This window comes from Grammomys surdaster, unplaced genomic scaffold (assembly GCF_004785775.1).
Source record: "Grammomys surdaster isolate TR1022 unplaced genomic scaffold, NIH_TR_1.0 752, whole genome shotgun sequence".
NCBI lineage: Eukaryota > Metazoa > Chordata > Mammalia > Rodentia > Muridae > Grammomys > Grammomys surdaster.
In genome coordinates, this window is record NW_021605171.1 from 2610117 (window position 1) to 2628891 (window position 18775).

The window sequence follows — 18775 nt, forward strand, 5'->3', positions numbered from 1 at the left end:
GTTACAAAAACACCTGAGTAAAATAGTACAGAAAAATGGGGAATAAATTCATAACCCAAGTACACGATGCTAGTCTCAGTAAATGTCACTAGGAATTTTAGGGTATATCTGGTAACAGATTATAAGAGGATGTTACCTCTGTCTTATGTGCTTGCTCCCTCAGTGAAATACTCAGCTCATCATACAAGCTCTTGTCGAAGTCTTTCCTGTTAACCAGAGCCAGTAGTTGACAGTGTACTACATAATAATACACCTCATTTAAACCTTAGATATCATATGAGAATCTTCCAAGGAAACCAAGATGAACTGAAAACAGTTTCAGCAAATGCAACTAATCATGGAGACTGTTAGGGAGAAGAATTTGCTCTTAGAAGGATGGCGCAGTGTGGCGCTGTCTGCCTCCGTGAGTGAATAGCTCTTCTTGCTGCAAAATGTTTACAGAGCCACACTGCACTGGACATGAAGCCTGGCTTTCACTTGTATGCTATTAGCGCAGGCAAGCTCCCTTTGTGTATTTCTTTCTGTGACTGCAGCAATAGTTTTGAACAATATTTTCTGTAGCTGGTGCCAGCAATAGTTTTGAACAATATTTTCTGTAGCTCGTGCTTTTCATTTTTTTGCTTCACTTGGCTCAATTCCATGCTGTTACATCTTTTCTTTTGAAGTATTTCTATTTATTGTTTCATAAGTTCATATGTTAATGTGTTTTGATCAAATTGAAGGCAAGCTCTAAACACTCTTTCTCCTTATGAAGCTTCTTAACCAGTTGTTGGGGTTTACCCTTCAGGACTACTCATGAAATTCACTTATTAAAAAATATTAAAAGAAAATGTTTTCATTTGTATGTTTAACAATTAATTTTCACATTACTATTAAAGACAAGTGCACACTCAGACTTTCAAATAACAATTGAAAGATTTATTTTAATTCAGAGATCCTAATGTATGAAAGACTCTTTAAATTTGTGAAACAGAAAAATGGTCATTAAATCTTTATAGCAAACATCTTGTTGCACATTTCTACAAGGTCATTGAAACATTTTATGGAGGATAGACAGCAATGTGCATATATAATATAGGACAAATTCACTGAGAGTATTTTTTCAAGAACGGTTTAAAACTATACAGTGAGAAAAGCTTCCTGCAGCAGCTGTGTTTTGCTAGCAGTGGTTCTCAACCTGTGGGTCATGACCCACCATGGGAGTCAAATGATACATACACTATAATTCATAACAGTACCAAAACTGCAGTTATGGTATAGCAATGAAAATAAATTAACGGTTGGGGGGTCACCAAAACATGAGGAACTGAATAAAAGGGTCATAGCAGTAGGAAGGCAAAGAACTAGTGTGGTAAAGGAAGCTTCCAGCAGGCAGGTGTATATTGTGTATACTGTATCTGCCTCAGCACCCGAAAACCTATTATACGTATTTCTTCCAGGAACTGAGGAATGAGCACACACATCATTAGAGATGCAATCAACCCATGGAAATAAGAATTAATTCTTTATGATTATATTTATGACACAGTGAAGTGTCAAACAGTGTACAAGTTTTATCACGTAAGAAAATCAAATGGCATGTTGCTCATTTACAGCTAGCTGCATTAATTAATATAACTCTGCCTGTCAAAATAGAGAGAACACCCCCTTCACTATTGCTTTGTACTAACACAAACCATTTGGAATAGTTGGTAAGAAACAAGGGCTGACTTGCAAGAGACAGAAAAGGGACTATCAGAGATACCAGGGCCAGGACCTGCCTGGCTGTCACGTATTCATTTCTTCTATTTCAAGAAATATTTCTGTGGTGTTGTTTATGGTAGAAAACATCTATCATATGTTATATGACATCATTCTGGAAAGTACCCTGGTGTTGCCAATCTAGGAACACATGCCCTCAAATATCAGTTGTCATAATATGTTTAATCTAACAAATGAGAGTTTGTTTGTTTGGTTTTTCCTGTTCTTTTTCTGATTCAAAAGAGAGGGAATGGCAAAGCATGAACTCTAAGCCAAAGCTATATAGCTGTTTTTGGCAACATGGATATGGAAATTGAGAGATCACTCTATTGTGCTTTTATAAATGCCTAGACTTAATATAGCTCTTCTAGCATCTGATAAGGACTAAATAAAAGATGTGTTATTCCCTGGAAACGTCTAATCACAAGAGAGTGCTGGCACACGTTTACCCAGCTTCCTCCCAGACTTCTGCAGCCCTCTCTGCCTACTCTATGTTGGAAGAGACAAGCCCATTTTAGCTTACTCAGGCTCCTTGGCCTTCTGGCTTCTGGAAGAATTTTTGTGCCCTTGAGACAAGGTTTCTATGTGTATAGCCGTGGCTATCCTGGAACCCACTGTGTAGACCAGGTTGGCCTCAAACTCACAGAGATCCTCCTGCCTCTGCTGGGATTAAAGGTGTGCACCACCACCACCTGCTGACATTTTAACTGGAGGGAAATGGAAAGTGCTGGTAAGGCAGTAGCCATAAGACTAGAGTATTTTGTGTCTCTGTGTACTTCTTCCTGGTTGTGGTTTGAGCAGTGACTCTTTCTGCATCCTCTTCTTGTCCCAACAGATCTCCGGATTACATCCTTTGCTCTGGTTCCAGCTGCTGGAGTCCCCTTCATGCTCAGCCAAACCCAGAGCTTCCCTATGCAACCAGGCCCAGGTGCTTCAGCATCCTTGTTGGTTCCTTAAGTGCTGTTTACTGTCCTGTAACAGCTAACTTCACTTAATTCTGTTCAATGAACTGCCTGACTATACCAGTTACTGCCTGCTTTAAGGGTCCCATGTAATGGAGTCTCAAATTACTTGATCTATGTTCAACTGTTTACATCAGATCATTGAAATACCATTAGTAATGATAAAAATGTGAGTTTCAAAACTTAAGGATAGTCAGCTTTATAACTTAACTGTAACTGATGGTGTAAGTTTTCTAAGAGGTAGAAGTGGATGAGTGAGGTCACTAGATTTCTGTTGTAATATCTCAGGGATTAAATATCATCCTGGAGAATTTACACTGAGGTTTTTCAACTTTTGGGAAAATATTGGAATTACTTTCCTGAATAAAATAATCTGGGGCAGTGGCCACATCTCCAGTTTGAGTTCAATTGTACATGGGGACCTAGTTCTGTGATGGTTGTTATTTAAATGCATCAAGATTTAAGAGAAAGGGGATGAATAGAGGATACAGGATTCTCAATTTGGATGAGGAGAGCTTACACGGACACATAACAGACTTAGAATCATGCATACAGGAACTAAATAAGAAGGGCAGTTTCATATTCAGTACCATAAATGTATGAGTAAGCCTGTGAAGTGATTTCATGCTGGCTGTAAGCTGTGCGGGTATAAAAAAAAAGTAATAAATGCTCATTCAACTGGGCACCCAACTGGTAAGTTCATTGCAGACAATCAGGAAAAGCAACTGAGCTTCCTGTCTCTGGTTGGCTTGCTCTCAGGATCCGCACAAGGCTGAATTTGCAGCAAACAGGTGAACCTAGGATAGGCGGCATTACCACTACTGCCTTGAACAAAGCCATTTTCTACAGCCTGGAAATGAATTTAAAACGATTGGTCCTATGAAGCGCTCCCCATAAGACTAACTTTTACCTCATTCAGAGTTTAAACATTTCCAATTCTCCAGTCAAATAGAATCCCACAGATGTCTCTCTTCTCTCTCTCATCACAGTGGGAGTGGAGAGAGCCTGATGTACTACATAGGGGTAGGAGTTAAAATGTCTGGAGTCCAGGCTGGCTGGATTTGGATTTCAACTCTGCTCTGTCATCTGTGTAGGCTTACACATATATATCACATATATTTTTTTTTTGGTTCACCTTGTGGTTGATTCATTTTACTCCTTCATATTTTGGTGGGTTAGAATACTTTACACTGTGAATACAGCAATACCCGAAATAGACAATCTATACAGGGGACTTCAGAGGGAATGTGACAAATAGTAAACAACAAGTCTGTACTGTATCACCTTATGTAGGATCCACATACCAAATTCTCACCATACCCCAAGGTTAGGATCATCGCGTTTTCTACTCTATATGTATTGCCAAGTCTATCATATGCTAAATACTAAATAATTATTTGCTTAGCAACTGAATTTTTTAATTGAGTAATTTGTTTTAAATGTTTACTTTTTTTTCTCAAAGAAAACCAAAGCCTGTGCATTAGCTTTGATGGAGTTTCCATGACAATCACTAGAAAAGAGATTAGCTTGCACTTCAATTGTCTACCTTTTAACTATTAAGTTAACTAATTTAACTATTAAATGCAAATTGATATCTACACACTTAGGTTCAAACAGAAGCATATTCATATTTTAGTTGTAAACATTGGTGAAATAATTATAAGTGAGGGTTTTATTAAAGTAACAGCTAAAAATAAATTATAGATATGCTAAAGGGTTACTCATTTAAATTTTCTTTTGCACATGGCTCAGATAATTTATAAAGAAATTAGGTTTAGATTTGTTTAATTCTTATTAAGCATACAGAGAGCAGCTGACATTGAATTTTAATGAATATCCAGTTATTATCACTGTATCCAATAGCCTTGTTCATTAATAATTATGTAAGTAATTTAGCCTATAAAAGAGCTTTTCTTAAAAAAAAATCTATTCTAACTTTTAATTGTGGAAGGGGGTCTGCGTGAGTATAGGTATCCATGAGCACCAATGCCCAAAGGATGACAGGAATTAGATTCCCTTGAAGCTAGAGTTACAGATGGTTGTGAGTCACCTGACATGGATGTTGTAAATGAAACTCAGGTTTCTTATAGAGAAGTATCAGTTCTTAGCTATTGAACCATCTCTCTAGCCAAAGATAATACAGAATTATAATAGTTACCTTTATTGATTTTTTAACAAGTGATTGGAATCATGACAAAAGTCCCCATATATAATCCCACTCACAGAATCATAAATGGTGAGGTCACAAAAGACTATTACACATACCTATCTTATTTGCTAGTACTCCCAGGAAGCCACCAGTGATGCTAGATAAGCATCTATTAAACAAGTGGGTGATTTTTCCATTGATATCTCTATGTGCATCCTATTGTTTCAGTGATGGACATATTTGAGGGATCCCACTTTTTTTTTTTTACTATACACATTTTACTATGTATTGTTTAAGCAGAATCACGTCACATGAATGATAATGTTTCTTCTAGGAGTTATATATTCTCTAATAACAACCCAAGTGGCAAGAAGGAGACAGCTCCTTTGAAATTGTAGGTGTGATGGATCCAAGAGATCCCCAAACAAAACATATTATTGCCATTGGCCTTGGTTGCCTCCTAGAACCTGAAAGTAAGTGTCATTACTGAAAACATCACATACTTGGTCATAGGACTTGGAATAATCAGATTGGTACTGACCTTGGAGGCTCTCCCATAAGGTAGGTATTACACAATCCCACTTCTTATAATGTATAGAAACTGTAGGAAATCAGACCTAAAAATTTAAGAAATATCCTAACAAAAGTACTGTAATGGAAAAGTACAGCCTACAGATCAGTTTCAGATTTACAGAGATAGGAGGCTGGGTAACATGACAATTGAAGCTGTCTTAGATATCACAGTCAAGCTTCAGGCCAAAGCTCTTTTGAGATTATAAAATTAGTTGGTAAATGAAAAAGGAGAGAAAGATACTCTATGATCTCAAACTACAGTGTGAAGATGGTGCTTACCAATACAGTCACCACGCGTAGAACCACACCTCGCATGTTATTTTCCAGTTTCTTGTCAGTCAGTGACCCATTCAGACCTGTGACAGGATTCCAGCACCCAAGCTGAAAGGCAAAAAAATCTTTGGTCACTTCTCTGACTGAAGAGCAGACCCATCAGCTCTGTGGAGGCCTTGTAGAGAACTGTGTGGTACCTCATGTAATAACTGCTATGAAAAAGTCATCTCTTTTAACAGCAAATGAAGCAATCAGAAATGCCATCTCTTGCTTTTAAATACCATCATATGGCATATGTCAGAAGCCAGCATGCTTTACAAGAATCACAGAGGACATCTGAATTAATGAGGAGTCACATATTCACCAAAGGCTCCATCACCAGAGTGTGCTAATTGGGAGAATAAAAGTACATGTAACCCTTGGAGAATTTCTTACTAATATATCAGTTACTGGATAACTTAAATTCTCTCAGAGCCTTAATTTTGCTATTTAATTGTACATTGCTTTTAGAGGAAAACGACCGTTAAAATATTAAAATATTTTATATAGGTAGAAGAACAATTGCTTTTATATAGAGGATAATCAGATATAAAGTGTGTGCGTGGTATATATATGTGTATGTGTGTGTGTGTGTGTGTGTGTGTGTGTGTGTGTGTGTGTGTGTTAACTATTAAAAGTACACAAAAACATAATTTGGATTTTGGTCAGTGCTACTAGTTTTCTTGGAATATTTCAACAGTATTCTTTTCATGAAAATCTTATGTTATTGCCTCTTGTAGTATCCAGATCTGAGAGTTACTGGTTTTAAAATTACTATTTTCAAATGTCAGAGGAATAAAAGTTGATGAGTCTCAATTAAAACTAAGGAGGAAAGAAATGAATGATGAAGCTCCAGTCAATGAATGGATGCCAGGTCTAGAAACAGAGCTGCTGAGGGAACAGTGTTTGTGCACAGTGAGAATGCTGTCAGGCTCTTAACCCAATGCCAGCATCACGAGCATCCAAACTGAGACTGGTTCTGGGAATGCACAAGGTAAAAGCATAGCCCAGCTTCAGTCATATTTAGAAACAATTTGATTAATTGAGTGCTTACAAGGACATCTGGTTACTAGTGCCATTTCCTCCAAGATGATTTATTTCTTTGTACTGAGTTTTGTCTGTAGCTTCCAGAGTCATCAACACACTGGCAAATCTCCCTCACAAACAAACAACTTGGGTGCTTCTTATTAAAACCCAAGCATCTCTTTGAGCTCCCAAAAGGTGTTTAATTAAGAGAATTGAAATGTGCTCAGTTTATTGCGAGAGACGGAGATGTCACAATATGATCAACAAAGCCAGGTTTTTCCTTATTAAGATAATCTGGGAAAGCTTGATAATTGTTGGTTTCAACTGTAAGAGCACATTAAATTCATACCATGATATGTCATTCTTAGTTACATAAAAAGTCTAATTAAAACTTAGATCCAATTAGCAAATCCAAATGTGTTGAAAAGTCTAATTATCAGAGATTGTGTAGCCCTCTTGCCAAATTTACAACCTTATGGAAATTCCTTTGAGCTTTTGTTCTTTTCTGAGGTCACCCAGAGTCTTTCTTCATTTGCGTTGTTTGACAAGCACTTTCTAATTACTTCAAGAAGATTATATTTTCTAGACTAAATGTTGGTGGGGAAATGGCAATGCTGACATTGGTGAGGTCCTAGATCCCTAGATGCTGATCACTGGATTTCCAGCTTAAACAAATGGCATTGAAAGACTTATTAATAAAGATGTGGACCTGTTGCTTCAGCAAAGACAGAGATTACTTTTTGCCTTCAGAGGTGTGTTTAGAGTTTGATCAAACCATTGTAAGTTTGCCCACAGACCTCATGTCTATCCAACCAATTGACCTTGGCTTTATTTGGGCAAGTGCTATTGTGTTAGTAGTAAGTTTAGAACAATACACAACATGGTCTGGAGAGACTATGAACCCTCAAGTTCCAAGTTTCTCTGAGTCCTTGCCTCTTTTGAATACAACTAAATACAGTCAGTATTACATAAATTCCCATGCATACTCTTACATTTAAACTGGAAATATCAACAAAAATGTAGAGCGGGTAGAAATAGGTAAATATCTGTCATCCTACTTTGGCAATCACTTGAACACTATTTATGTATACTATATGATGTTTCTTCCCATTTTGCTCTCTAATTTTCATGTGTGTAAAACTGTCCCAAACACATACAAATTTACATACATACAGGTCGTAAGACAACTGAGTTTTCTGAATGATGATCTTTCACTGTTCTGAGATGTTATTTTATTGTGTGCCATCTTACATGCTTGACAATTACACTTCCCATGTTGTTTCTGTCTTTTAATAACCATAGATTAAACTTTGAGATTGCTGACACACTTCTATATGAGTATATAAGCTTTCTTATGTGTGTATGAAGCCAAAATAATAGGTATTTCCTATATAGACCACATCTTGAAAGCATTCATAAATAATTTCTGAATGTCAGTCACAAAGCTGAAATCTTTATGCAAGATGTTGAAGTGTCACAATGACTGTATGAGATAGCACTGTTACCATTATTTCTCAGACATCACACATAACGTCTCACATAAGGTCATATATCTACTAAGAGAAGAAACTAGGGTTGCAACTAATTCCATTTTAAGTTTCATTGTCAGGATGTTAAAATGAATTTTGTCTCATGTCTTATGAATCTTTTTGATAGATTCATGATCTATTTGAGGTGGTAGAAAATATATTCATGTTTCTGTGTTAAGGAAATTGAGATTCAGAACTGCAAAGTAGTTTGCTCAACATAGAACTTACAAGGCAAAATTGTTATCATATTTTATAACCATAATTGTAATATTTACATATTCTACAATGTGTAAGTTACATAAGGGTTTGACTTTTATTAACTCATTAAATTATCAAAGCCCTTGAAGGAAGGGACCATTCTTGTACACATTTTATAGAAGAAGGGTCTGAGAATAGATAGGTGTTCTCTATATATATCTTATATTGTTTATCTGTATAAGTAGTCAAGATGGCCAACCATTGACTGGCCCAAATTGAGATCCATCCCATGCGAGAGAGACAACCCCAACACTATTACTGATATTCTGCTTTGCTTGTAAACAATACTCCAGCATAACTGTCTCCCAAGAGGCTTCTTCCAACAGCTGGAAACAGATGCAAAGACCCATAGCCAAACATCAGGCAGATCAGAGAGAGTCTTGTAAAAGAGTGGAGGATAGAATAGAGCAAGCCAGAGGGGTCAAGGACATCACAAGAGGACCTACAGGGTCAACTAACCTGGACCAATAGTGGACTTCACAAAGCCCTGTGCCACCAACCAAAGAGCATGCAGGGACTGTACTTAGGTCACCCGTCTACATTTGTGGCAGATGGGCAGCTTGGTTTTCATGTGATTCCACTAAAAATTGGAGCAGGGCCTGACTCTGGCATGGTTGCCTGCCATTGGATCCCCTTCCCCTACCTGGACTACCTTCTTGGGCCTCAATAGGAGAGGACTAGATGTTCCAGGGTGGGGTGATACCCAAGGGAGGCCTTTCCTTCTCTGAGGAAAAAGAGGAGGGGATAATGGGTAAGTGATTTGTAAGGGAAGAACTGGGAGGAGAGGAGGGAAGGGCTGTTATTAGGATGTAAAATGAATAAAAAATAAATTATGGAAAGAGAAAAAAGATGGCAGGAAATACGTAGAAGGGGAGAACAATGAAGTAAACATAAAGTGCTCAAAATACTGGAATTTCCAGTTTGGAGAGATCAATTTATTTAAAATGAATGTCAAACTCATTTAATTTCCTGTATGTGCTAATGCTATGTCTGAAACAGTATCAGATAGATGGTCAAATGAACAATAGTAACACGCACACAAGGCCACGCATGTACATCCTTTAGATGGATAGCTCAGGTATTAAGATTTCTGTTTGTTCTCACACATCTCCCTAAGGATCACTTCCAATTATTCTGCTTGATTATAACAAGTCCTTCTGATAAAAAGCAAGACAAACTAAGTGACATTCACATATGTTCAAACTAAATCAACATCTACAAGAAGTAATACTCCTTGAAGCAGAACACCACTGTGCGGCAACAGGGTTGAGGAATTCTGAAGGGATTTCACCCAGGATTAAACTCAGAGCTTCTCCAGCTACTTCTCTGCTTTCATTGTTTGGAGTTCTTCTTAACTTGACATCTCTGGCAATGTGGGGAAGACTTTTTTTTTTTAGTCAGGTTGTGTTTTTGCTTGTTTCTGGTTTTGTTTGTTTGTTTTGTTTTCAAAGAAACTGGAGGCAAGTTGTGAAAATACACAGTCTCATACTCTCTAAAGATACCCTTGGAACCTAGAAGAGGAAACTGGATGCCCTGGAACTGGAGTTACAGGTTGTTGCAAGCTACTTGATGCAGGTTCTGTGAATTGAACTTCATTCTTAACTGCTGAGCATCTATACAGTCTTACCATCTCATACAAACTCTTGGCTAAACTGAATGCTCTCCAAATAAAAAAATAAATAAATAAAAGTGACTCCTGCAGCATATAAAATTTGCAGAAACTCTCCCTGTTAATAGTGAAAAGGATTCACTATCTGGGGACTGGGAAGATGCCTTGGGAAGTGCTTCATGCACAAGTACAGGAACTGAGATTCTAATTCCCCAGCAACTTAAAGCTAGGCACAAGGCATGTACACACCTCTATAATCCCAGTACAAGATCTTAGGAACTTGCTGGTCAACTAGTCTATCTAAAACATGGAGATCCAGTGAAAGACCTTGTTTAAAAACAGAATAGAGGTGAACACTAGAATTCCAGCTTTGTCCTCTACATGTCCATGCACACATGTGTATATGCCTCTACACATACACACACACACACACAGACACACACACACACAGACACACACACACATACACACACACAGACACACACACAGAGACACACACACAGACACACACACACAAACACATACGCACAGACACACACACACAAACACACAGACACACAGATACACACACACACACAGACACATACACACAGACACACACACAGACACACACACACAGACACACACACACACACACACAGACACACACAGACACACACAGACACAGACACACACACACACACACACACACACACACACACACACACACTTGTTCAGAGAAAAGACCAGAAATTCTATATCTTTACAACTGCAGTATATAGATTTCCCCTGTTTTCTCTTATTGCCTGAAGTCATTTCAGAACCTTTAAAATGCTTAGTGCTTTAATTATTTCCTTCACTGGAGCTCTGGCAATAATAACCATGTAGCCTCTGTTAAATCAATGGAATAGCTTGTGTTCAACAAACTGGCTGATGCATTTGCATGAGCACAGTAGCACTCTTAACATTATGCATGCTAACGATCAAGCTTACATATTTACTCTTTTCTCTGGAAATGCTTTCACTTTTCATTGGCCACAGGCTGCAAAGGATGACTCTTGACATGGGAGTTTCAGATCACTGTGTTTCAAACAGTGTTAGATGTCAAAAAGAACTGAACTGTTCAACTTTAATTTTATGCTTAATAGTTTGTAGACTTTAATAAGGGGAGTCAAGAGAACTCTAATTGAATATGAATGGAATGACCAGCGTTTATGAGCTGTACTCATATGGAACAAAGGAATTCTGGCTATATTATCAAAACACCAGGGAGGACTTGACACACTCTGTACTGAGAACTTATGCTGCCAGTTGGCGGGCTTCACCTACTTGCTTCCTCAGCCTTCAGGTTAAAAAGGAAACAGCGAAAGATATAGTCAAGCTATCTTTAAAGGGAGCCATTTAGAAGTATGCAGAATTTATTTGGTAAACGTTGAATCTGTAATGATCTAGAAATATAAAGAAAAATGCACGTGGCATATTGAATTAGAGACACCCTTTATAAACCTGCATGGCAATGTTTTCTGTTTAGACATGCACAGGAATGTGGTGGCCCAGTAATCGTTACAATATTAATTCTCTTTATGTTATTTTCCACCCGCAAAGTAGTTTCAATTTGTAAGACTTGCTCCCTGGGGCATAGTTATGAGCTCCTCTGGGTATGCTCCAACATATGGGCCATCGGCATAGTCTTTCTTTGAGCTTTCTGGGAGTGGCCTCTATGCTTAAGCTTCTAGCAAGAAAATGACATTGAAAAAAAAAACAGAAAAGAATCAAATAACTCAACCAGGAGACACACACACACACACACACACACACACACACACACACAGAGAGAGAGAGAGAGAGAGAGAGAGAGAGAGAGAGAGAGAGAGAGTGTTTTTGTGTGTGTGTGTGTGTGTGTGTCTGTGTCTGTTTTTCTGTTGAACACCAAAAGTAGTCCAGTAAGATGGCTCAGAAAGTAAAAGGTGCTTTTCACCAAGCCTGGGAATCTGAGTTCAATCCCCAGGACCCACACAGTAAAAAGGAGAACCGACTCCTAAAGGTTGTCCTCTAACCTCCATATGTATACCCTTGCATCTGTTTACATAAACCATTTCACATGCGAATGCGTACATAAATCAATAGGAAGATAAAAGATGCTGCAATGTAAACAAAATGACCTTATTAACTAATGCCTATAGATGAAGAATATGAGAAACAGTACACCCCAACACACATATGCATGCATGTGTGTAAACAGATGAGCATGCACATATAAGTCTGTAATTATAGACAAAGCTCAAATATATTAGGTAGTCACAATAACCACTTTCAGTTATCAACTGCCGCTTAGCTAATTTAATACTAGACAAAGTGACATTTTTCTTTCCTCCATATTTCTTCCTGATATTAAAACACCATTACACTGGAATTAGAGGTCATATGTCATCACAGTTAACATTATGTACTGAAGAACAAGAATGCTTATGTTTGAGCACTTACCAAAAGTCAAGTGGTAAGAAAACAATGCTAGGACTCAGTTTCCTCTGCTCTCCCATACAAATATGTAATTATAGACAAAGGATTAGATATGACTTTGTCACGGAGCTGTTGCTATCTGCTGATATCATATATATCAATTATTATGATGTGTTCTTAACACAGACTAAAGAAGTACTCAGTGTTATTTATTAGACAGGATTTTTTTATTCCTGTTCACTCCTGTTCTCAGAGCAGCTTCTTAGTTTACTAATAACACATTTCTAACGATGGAGTTCAAAGCTATGATGTAATCTAGAAAACTTTGAAAATTCATGACTATTCAGCTAAACCCCTAGAAAAATTACATCAGAAGCTCATGATGGCATCCTTAGTCCTCAGTCTTGTGTAAGCTTTTCAAGATCATTTCACTCACAGGCAAGATTATAGAAAAACATGCAGGAGCACTCGGGGAATGAAACCCATCAACTGACTACTTCACACCATTATTCTAAGGTCTCTGCTCTACTAGCTTCTTTTGAAAGAGCTGACAAGCAACCCCATCTTAACTAAGCTATTTAAGTTTCTTAATTGAAATTTGGTGTGGATGTGAAATCTTTGTTAGTGGCCATGGGTGTACTTGGGTTGTAGGAACCAGACAGTACCAGTAGATGAAGGCACAAGTTAAAAACTCTTGGTTTTCTTATTGTTGGAGATTCTTATTATTGGAGATCTTCCTGGATCTCCAACTAAAACTAAATTTAACAAATCCCCAAAAGTCCCAATCTGAGACTGGGTCTTCTTCCCACACTGCACCTCTGCAGTTCTCCTCCAGGGAACCAAATGTGATTAGCATTGCCTTCCTATCTTGACAGAGTAGTGTTTTTCTATAATATCTTGACATTTAGTGACTACACCCCATAAAGCTTGCTGCATTTTCTTGTATTGAAATCACCTGGCAGCTCAGCTTCCACTAGGTCACCTCCGTCCTTGACATTATTCATTTAGTTATGCTCATGCTTACTGAAGACTTTTATGAGCCAGAAATGGTTTGAAGCTCTGTATATAATTTACTTTATGTTTTTACTCCAAATGTATCAGTAAAGTACTAAATTTTCCAATTTTAACAGATGTAGAAATGGAAGACTAGAAAGATTAGTTGACCTGTTTCAGGTTGTTTAGCTAGCTAGTGACAGGGCCAGAATTTGAACACAGGGTGTTTAGCTTTAGAAACTGTTAGGCCATTCTGACCTTAATCAGTATGGTGCCTTTTCAGACGGAAGTAAGACAAGGTGCATATAGACAGATGTGACAGGCTTTTGAAAATTCATTTTTTCACGTGAGGCCTTGAGGAAGCACAATTGCCTCTGCTAAAAACCCCTTTTGTGTCTCAACAATTCATGTGCATCTTCTGTTAAATGGAACTGAGGACCTGTAGCTAACGTACATGGAGGAGGCATTCTAGTTTGTGAATGTTTTTGGTAACTATGTCAGTGTGGAAAGATTGGCTTGTAATAACTACTGAGAAGTACATGCACAGTGAACTGGATTTTCAAGGTTGTTTTCTTTTCTTCCAGAAAAATTAATGTTTTTGAATCTTAGTTTCTTCTACTAAGATGAAATGTGTTGTTAATAAAATGAATTCTGTATTTATAGTTCACAAAGCCTATGAATGAATGATTACTTTTGTGATTTTAGTGGATGGTTTCTTTTTACTACATTTCATTTGTCTAGCCCAGTGATTCTCAATCTGCCCAATGCTGCAATCTTTAATACAGTCCCATATGTTGTAGTGACACCCCAACTATAAAATTGTTTTTGTTGCTACTTTGTAACTAATTTTCCTACTGTTATGAATTGTAATGTAATTCTTGGAGATAGGGCTTTGCCCTGAGAGTCATGATCCACAGGTTAAGAATTGGTCTAATGTATGTATGGGTACAGATGTACATGCCACATATGTACATGCATGATCTGCATATGTGGAGATCAGAGGAAAGTGTGTGGGAGTGTTTCCTTTTTTCTTTTTTGCCACATGGAACTTGGGGATCAAACTCAGGCTGTCGAGCCAGGCAGCAAGTGATTTTTCCTAGTGAGCCACTCAATGATCCCAGGAGGCTTCTTATATTATCAGAAAACCAAATTCTTAAAGTTTTTTAAAAAGAATTTTTATTCACCTATTTTATGTATATTAATGCTTCGTCTTTATGTACACCAAAAGAGGATATCAGATCACAAATGGTTGCAGGTCATCATGAGGTTACTGGGAATTGAACTCAGGACTTATGGAAGAGCAGTCAAGTGCTCTTAACCACTGAACCATCTTTTTAGCCCCAGTAAAGCAAGTTAATGCATATAGAAACAACATCAATAAAGATCATTGTATCAATTAAAAGAGACTTCCAGAAACCTTCGGAAAACACTTGACTTAATTTTGTTTGTAGATGTGCATCAGGTACCTAGAATGCTACTTAGCATATAGTCTATAAGTAGTAGATAGTTGACAAATGAATTATTTGATTTTTTTTCCCAAAAATCCATGCAGCAGTGCAGAGGAATTTTTTTTTTTTTGCATGGGGGCTTTACCCTATGGTGAGGGACGAATCAACTGATCATTTGAAAGCTGTCTAGCAACTGTTTAATATGATTAAGTTCCTAACCAAAGCCATTCTTGTGAGGAACAAGAGGCTTCTTGTTCAGGCTTCCTTGTCACACTCATTGTAGAATGTATAATCAACATTATAATCAGTTTACTGAATGCATAGCAACGTGCTACTAAGTCATCTAGAGTTTTCCTATGAGGCTGCTCTTGCTCACACATCTGCTAAGACTCTGTATACAAAGGGAGAAGTTAGGATTCTCTGGGAAACATCAAAGAGCTGGCTATGCCTGTGCGTATCCTTAGCATCTTTGAAAACAATTCTAATTTCACTGCAGAGAATTACAAACATTTAAACAATTGAGACTTACATAAATAAAGAATTCCCCATAAGTTTAGTGTAAAATGCTAGCATATACATAATTACCATGTCTTTGTGGATTTGTTTCCTTACCATTCTCTTTAGCAACTGTTTTATATATTCTTCACATACATCCATTGTCAAGGAATAGGTAGAGAAACACATATCAGAAAAATCAAGAGAAGGAGCAAGACAGATGTTGAAAAGAAGGCCTGGACTAACTAACCGCAACAACATGTTAGAGGTTCAGCTCTGAACACTGTAGTGGACACGACACTATTTGCAGCTATCCATCCCTCACCTCAAGAACACCAACATGTAGCCACACGTGCATCTGGTCTAGCTCAGCCTCAGTGGTAGTCTGGCATTCTGCAATCAGTCTTGGGAGTTGGGGGAGAAAAAGAAAAAAGAAAAAAACCCTAGCAAAACCTCAAGTAAAGAGAAAATATCTTCCAGTAATACTGTATTGTTGTACTCAAATATCTAGTCCTCAAAAAAATTAAAAGCATTAAAAACAAAGTGTAATGGTCCCAAAGACCCCCACAAATATCACAGGCTATGGTCAAGGCTATTGGTTGCTCTCCATGCATTCTGTCCAGGCCCTGTTGCTGAAGACAGCATGTACTTATGTCATTGAACATGGAGAAGTTGAGCTGTGCTCCACTGGCAGCCTCTCTTCTACTAGCTAGCATTCAGGGTTCTTGACAGTACTCTGCATGCTACTACAGGGAAAGAATAATCACCAATGTCACCATGCTACAGAACTGTGACCTATAATAGCGACCTGCCTGCAAGATATCTTAGTGTAATAGTGGCACTTTTTGATTGGATTTAAGGTCCATGATACAAGATGGAATCTATTCCTCACACTGATGAAGTGTCACAAACCTGAGACTAGATGGCTCATTGGCCCTAGGGGAAAATCTATACTATAATGACATATCATTATGCCTATATATCCATGTCTTGTTTAACCCATATAAAAGATACTTCCTCTTGCAGTAGATGGAAACTAATACAGAGACTCCAATTATACAATATGCAGAGTCAGCAATTTTAGGACATTCAATCCTAAATGTCTTGATCAAACCTTTTCTCCCAAGGATCATGAATCTAGGCAGAAGAGAAGGTGAAACGATTGTAAAGGATATAGGTGGTGGATGACTTCAAGGAAATAGTGTTTTCCAGACACAACAGGACTGATGCACATATGGACTTACAGAGACTGTGACCCCATGTAAAAGCCAAACCAGTCCAAGTGCTAGCTAGCAGTGAGAAGGGAGGCTAACGCAAAGTCCTACCCCCTAACAAAAAGCTATTTGCAATTGATACCTGATGGTAAAGGAGAAGTGAATTTTCTCCACTGAAGTATTACTGGGAATTGCAACCACATACACCAGGACAAGCTTCACGCGCAGGAGTAGTTGTCGAACAAAAATGGATTCCATGTTTTATGTGTGTGCCTTTTGTTTTGTGTTGATTTTTTTTACCTTATTGGTTGTTGTTTGTTTTGAATTTTAGTTTTTGCTTGTTTTAATTTTGGGGAGATACATGGGCAAAACAAAAACGTCAAGTATGGTAGGTAGGGATGTAGGGAAGATCTGGGAGAAATTGGTAGAGGGCGTAGAATATGATCAAAGTGCATTAAAAACATTTTAAATAAAAAACAAATGAGCATGAACACAGAGCCCATCTAGAAATAAACAAAATCTGAGGATGACTGTCTTGATAATTATGATACAACTGTCCTTTAATACTTGCTTACAGTACTAAAAGAAAGTATGGAGAAAGTCAAGAAATATGTCCAAAGAAAACACGGATATCCACAGAGACAGGAACGTTGTAGACAAAAGGAAATCCTTGCTTCTAAGAAATAAAACTGTGTAGAAAGAACTCTGAAATTTTGGTTTCTTTAAAAAAAACACAGACATATAAGAATATCTATTTATCTATCTATCTATCTATCTATCTATCTATCTATCTATCTATCTATCTATCTCCTATCTCCTAGAGGCATGGTTAGTGGTTGGTGGTCATTCAGGAGGATTAGTTGTGGTTTGTTACTGGTGACACTCAAGAAGAAAGAAGAAAGAAATTAGATTCAGGAATCTCTCTCTCTCTCTCTCTCTCTCTCTCTCTCTCTCTCTCTCTCTTCCTTTTCAATCTTTCTTTATCCTCTATCTAGTGTTAGGAGGTAAAACTAATGTGAGGAAGATAAAGGGTGAGAAAAAAGAAACCACAAAGTAGCAAAATCTAGCTATACAACTGCCATGACAGTTTTACCAGAAAGACTTGGAAATGGGCCAGTGCACTCAGAAGAAAAACTCAAACTTGAAGATAGGATGATGGTAATTACTGAGTCTATGGGAATAGAAGGAAAACAATAATAAATAAAACAGACAATGAACAGTGTGTAAGGGGGTTTCTGGGATACCAGCATGTGAATTAACACAGATGTTGTGACATTCACAAAGAGTTAAAGGGGCACACAGAGGGGATGTTTGAATGTATAATGGTCCTAAGGAACATGGAAAAGCTTAAACTCCAAAAATAGTGAATTCTAAGAGCTTCATGCTGTGATGGACCATCTAATGTTCTGTTTGATGGAGATGTCATAAAGGACACCTCTGAGGGCATCAAGAACTTTTCCAAAAAGAATTCAGTGCTGAGGACTCTGACCTAATGAAAGGTTTAAGCCATTGACTATTCAGCCTTTGAACAGACTATTGTAAAGCATGGAGCTGTGGAAGTAGAGGCAAGAGGAGGAAGTGGGCCATGTGCAGGCTCTTGAAGGATGTATACTGGCTTCAGCCCCTCCTGTTTCTTCTACTGTCTCAATTACCATGAGATGAAGTCCTCTGCTCCAACACACTCTTCTACATCCACGCCCTGCCTCACCAATGACGGGGAAACTATGGTGCCAAACAACCGCAGACAGAAATCTCCAAAACCAGTAGCCCAAACAAACACTTCCTCTTTGAAATCATTTCTCTCAGACATTTCTTATTGTTTGAAAAAAGTTTGATAACAGGCAAATTGTTTATATTTTGTTTACGTGTTACAATCCATACTTGTTTATATTTTTGGACATACAATATAAAAATATATCAAGTATATATTAATTGAAAGCCTGTTTTCTTCCTGCTTCATAGATTCAATCAGCACCACATCAAATTTTCAAGTTTGTTGATTCTTCTGAGCACAGAAGCCCATTTCCA

General features: G+C 37.7%; 1 protein-coding gene across 1 annotated transcript in view; it reads right to left on the reverse strand.

The window, feature by feature from the left end:
* Grid2 (glutamate ionotropic receptor delta type subunit 2) overlaps positions 1-18775 on the reverse strand; it is a 1223762-nt gene that overhangs the window by 213895 nt on the left and 991092 nt on the right. Inside the window, exon 9 of the mRNA XM_028782458.1 lies at positions 5704-5805. Within this exon, the coding sequence (XP_028638291.1) occupies positions 5704-5805 (102 nt within the window). The remainder of the gene's footprint in view (positions 1-5703; positions 5806-18775) is intronic.